Source organism: Thalassophryne amazonica, chromosome 15 (assembly GCF_902500255.1).
Source record: "Thalassophryne amazonica chromosome 15, fThaAma1.1, whole genome shotgun sequence".
Lineage (NCBI taxonomy): Eukaryota > Metazoa > Chordata > Actinopteri > Batrachoidiformes > Batrachoididae > Thalassophryne > Thalassophryne amazonica.
The window spans coordinates 31,307,508-31,310,486 of NC_047117.1; the positions used below are offsets into that span (position 1 = coordinate 31,307,508).

A 2,979-nucleotide genomic window follows, 5' to 3' on the forward strand; every position below is an offset into this window, starting at 1 on the left:
GATAAAATCAAATCTGTGGTAATAAACATTCTTGGATTTTGACATCAACCCCTAAGCTTTTAACTCAATTAAGTGGGTCAGGACAAGATGCCCAAACTTGCTATCATTTTGCACCTTATATTGTTAGAGATGGAGAGCAAAGGAGGGTTTTTAAATGTGTGGAGGTGAGATTTCTCCCGAATTAAAAAGTAAAAGGCCCCACATTCATGCCCAATCGTGATGTTGAGATGACCCCCAAAGTACACAAGGCTCACAAGTAGTGACACGAGGCTGCTGCTTCAGTGATCCGCAACCGGCAAATTTTCACGTCAGAGATAAACGCGTGCAGCAATTAAAACAGGAAGACACATTGACATTTTCTACCCAAGTAAGTCAGTATTTTCCCACTCTAGAACCAATGACACTGAATGGCTAACTCACCTTTGCTACTTGCAGGAATGGGTGAGTCAGAAAACGCGCGCACACCACGGAGACGAATTGTTTTGATTCCTCTGCTGATCACAAAGATGGTTGGATCCGGTCGAGCTTGTGGTCATTTGTAGACAAAACATCAGTCTTTCCATTGGTACCAAGTATTAGCTTATTCGCGCTGATGACGAGAAACGGCGGCGCAAATATTACAGCAGTGATCCGGAACCGGACAGCTTTAAAGAGTAGCGCTTTATCACATAATGCTACATTTCTTATTTGGCTACAGCATTATTTATCTTACTGAGACGACTAAATATAATCTGTGTACGGTGTGTTTTGTAAAGATGATGGTCTCCTGCTTTAAAACACATTTACACAGAAACAAAAGCGTTGAATGAAAGCGAACAAGTGCACAGGAGGAGCAGGACACGGATTTTTAATCATCCTTTCATCTGATAAAACTAATGAAAACCAGCGCCATATATCAAGAGGACAATAAACCCAATAATGATGGTAAACAAAAAGAAAAAAAAACAAGAACACATAAATGATGTTGGTGTGAGGCCTAAACTGCGGAGGACTTACCCAGAATATTATATTGAATCCAAAGATGAAATACTTGATGCAGCAGCTCACTTCGTGAGCTTTGAAATGTTTCCCGGACATCATTTTGCTTTCTTCATTCATCATCATCGTCGTCAACATAATTTGTTTTTTTTAATATATATATATACTGGTCCTCGCTCCGGTAACGACTCACATGTATTGTCCTGTGGCCGTGGAAACACCCTTTATTCGTGACGACTCCACACACGCGCCATCAGTCGTTTTTATCGTTGAATAAAAGACACCATGCTGTCGGTGTTTGATAAAGCTTCAGCTCAGCGGCGTCTGTTTGTCACCTGTGACACTTCTCACAATAAACAACAGGAACGACAGTGAACACCGACCAACCAAGAACGGCCACATTAAAACCGCTAGCTTTCTGTCTGTCCCACGGTCTACAGACACTTACTTCATTGACGTGTGTGAGAGCCAATAAGAGTCTAGCATTTTGATAGGAGGCGGGACTTCCTACAGCACAGACCCTCCTCACATGTCCTTAAATAGCCCGACAACCGGCCCTGATCTCTATATAATATACAGATCAGTGATTGGGTCGGATGCTGGCCTCCATCTTGGAGTGAGATTTCCCACTCCTAAACGACCAATAGGAGAGCAGCGGTCGCGCAACACCAAAGTGAGGCTGACGTCAGCGTCTCAGCCGCCAACCAATCACAGGCTAGGAGAGAGAGGCCAGTATCCGGCCATAGTCAGGGCTGGCTGAATATGATTTGGAGGCATAGTACAAAATTATGTCCTGCTAATTTTAAATTAAATACAAATTAAATCAAACATCGCTTTACTAATTTTATAACTGCTTATACAAGCTAAGTTTATTGACACTGCTAGCAACCCACCCACCCCTGCACGGAGGCAAACGTTTACTAGCTATTTCTATTATTAATATGCATATGTCACGGGCATGAACGTGCGAAGCTCGTCAGCATCTCACTTTGTCATTTAGGTCCTTCAGACTTTATTTTGAGTAAATGCTTCAGGGGAGCATTAGCATGGCAAAAACTTTTCAGCTTCTGGGAAGGGGGGCTCCACCCCATACCCCCACCCCACCTTTTTAAGCATTTTTTTTTTTTTGCTTTTCAGCTGACCCCCTAATTACAGCCCTCTACCACTTTAAGCATTTTTTTTTTATGTTGATGTAAATTAATATTCAAAGTTTTCAGCTAGTTGACAGTAGGGCTGTACAATATGGCCAAATTATTGTATCTGAATATTGTCATATAAATTGTCATGTAAACATGTAACATGTGTATATAAGGCAACCCAAATTAAAGGAGAAACGCTGTTTTTAACAACCTGGACCTCATTTCTGGCATAAAATACAGTTGTTTATTATTTAAGATGTTTCCTGGCCAAATCTAATTTGAACTTCCTGTTTTTGAGTGTTAACAGTGGTTTGCACCTAGTTGTAAACTCTGTGTATGAGGGCATGTTTTGATTGTAGACTTTGCCAAGGATATGCCTATCTCCTTCTGAGTGTTCTTGACTTTGCTTGATGGTGTGAAGATTTTTTTAACCAACGAAAGAATCCTATCATCCACTTTAGTTGGCTTTTGTGGTCTTCCAAGCTGTTTGGTGTCAGTTTGCTACCCGGCATTCTTTCGTCTTAAGAATGTACCACCTCAACATTAAATAAATAAATAAATTGGAACAATAAGGAAAATGGGGAGGGGGCAGTCATTCTTACATATACTTTGACTTGTGTTTTATTGGAGACTGCACAAACCTAAGATATTCCATGTTTTATGTGGTCAAATACGTCCATTCCTGCATTTCAAGACTGCAACGCATTCCAAAAAAATAAATAAATTGGCATGCTAAAAGGCATCTATCACTTTGTAATGTTGCCATTCCTTCTCACAACACTTACCTGATCAGTCAGTACTGAGGATACCAAGTGATCAGGCATGTGTCAGGTGTTTTGTCTTCTTCTACCTACTGTCTTAA

At 40.8% G+C, this 2,979-nt stretch overlaps 1 protein-coding gene across 2 annotated transcripts in view; it reads right to left on the bottom strand.

Annotated features, from left to right (window-relative positions):
* The window catches only part of tspan5a (tetraspanin 5a), a 38,575-nt gene extending 37,442 nt beyond the window's left edge, over positions 1-1,133 (bottom strand). For both annotated transcript variants that reach the window (XM_034188149.1, XM_034188148.1), the window contains exon 1: positions 997-1,133. In XM_034188149.1, coding sequence (XP_034044040.1) covers positions 997-1,116 — 120 coding nt within the window. In that variant the 5' untranslated portion in view covers positions 1,117-1,133. The remainder of the gene's footprint in view (positions 1-996) is intronic.
* Positions 1,134-2,979: the final 1,846 nt, after the last annotated feature.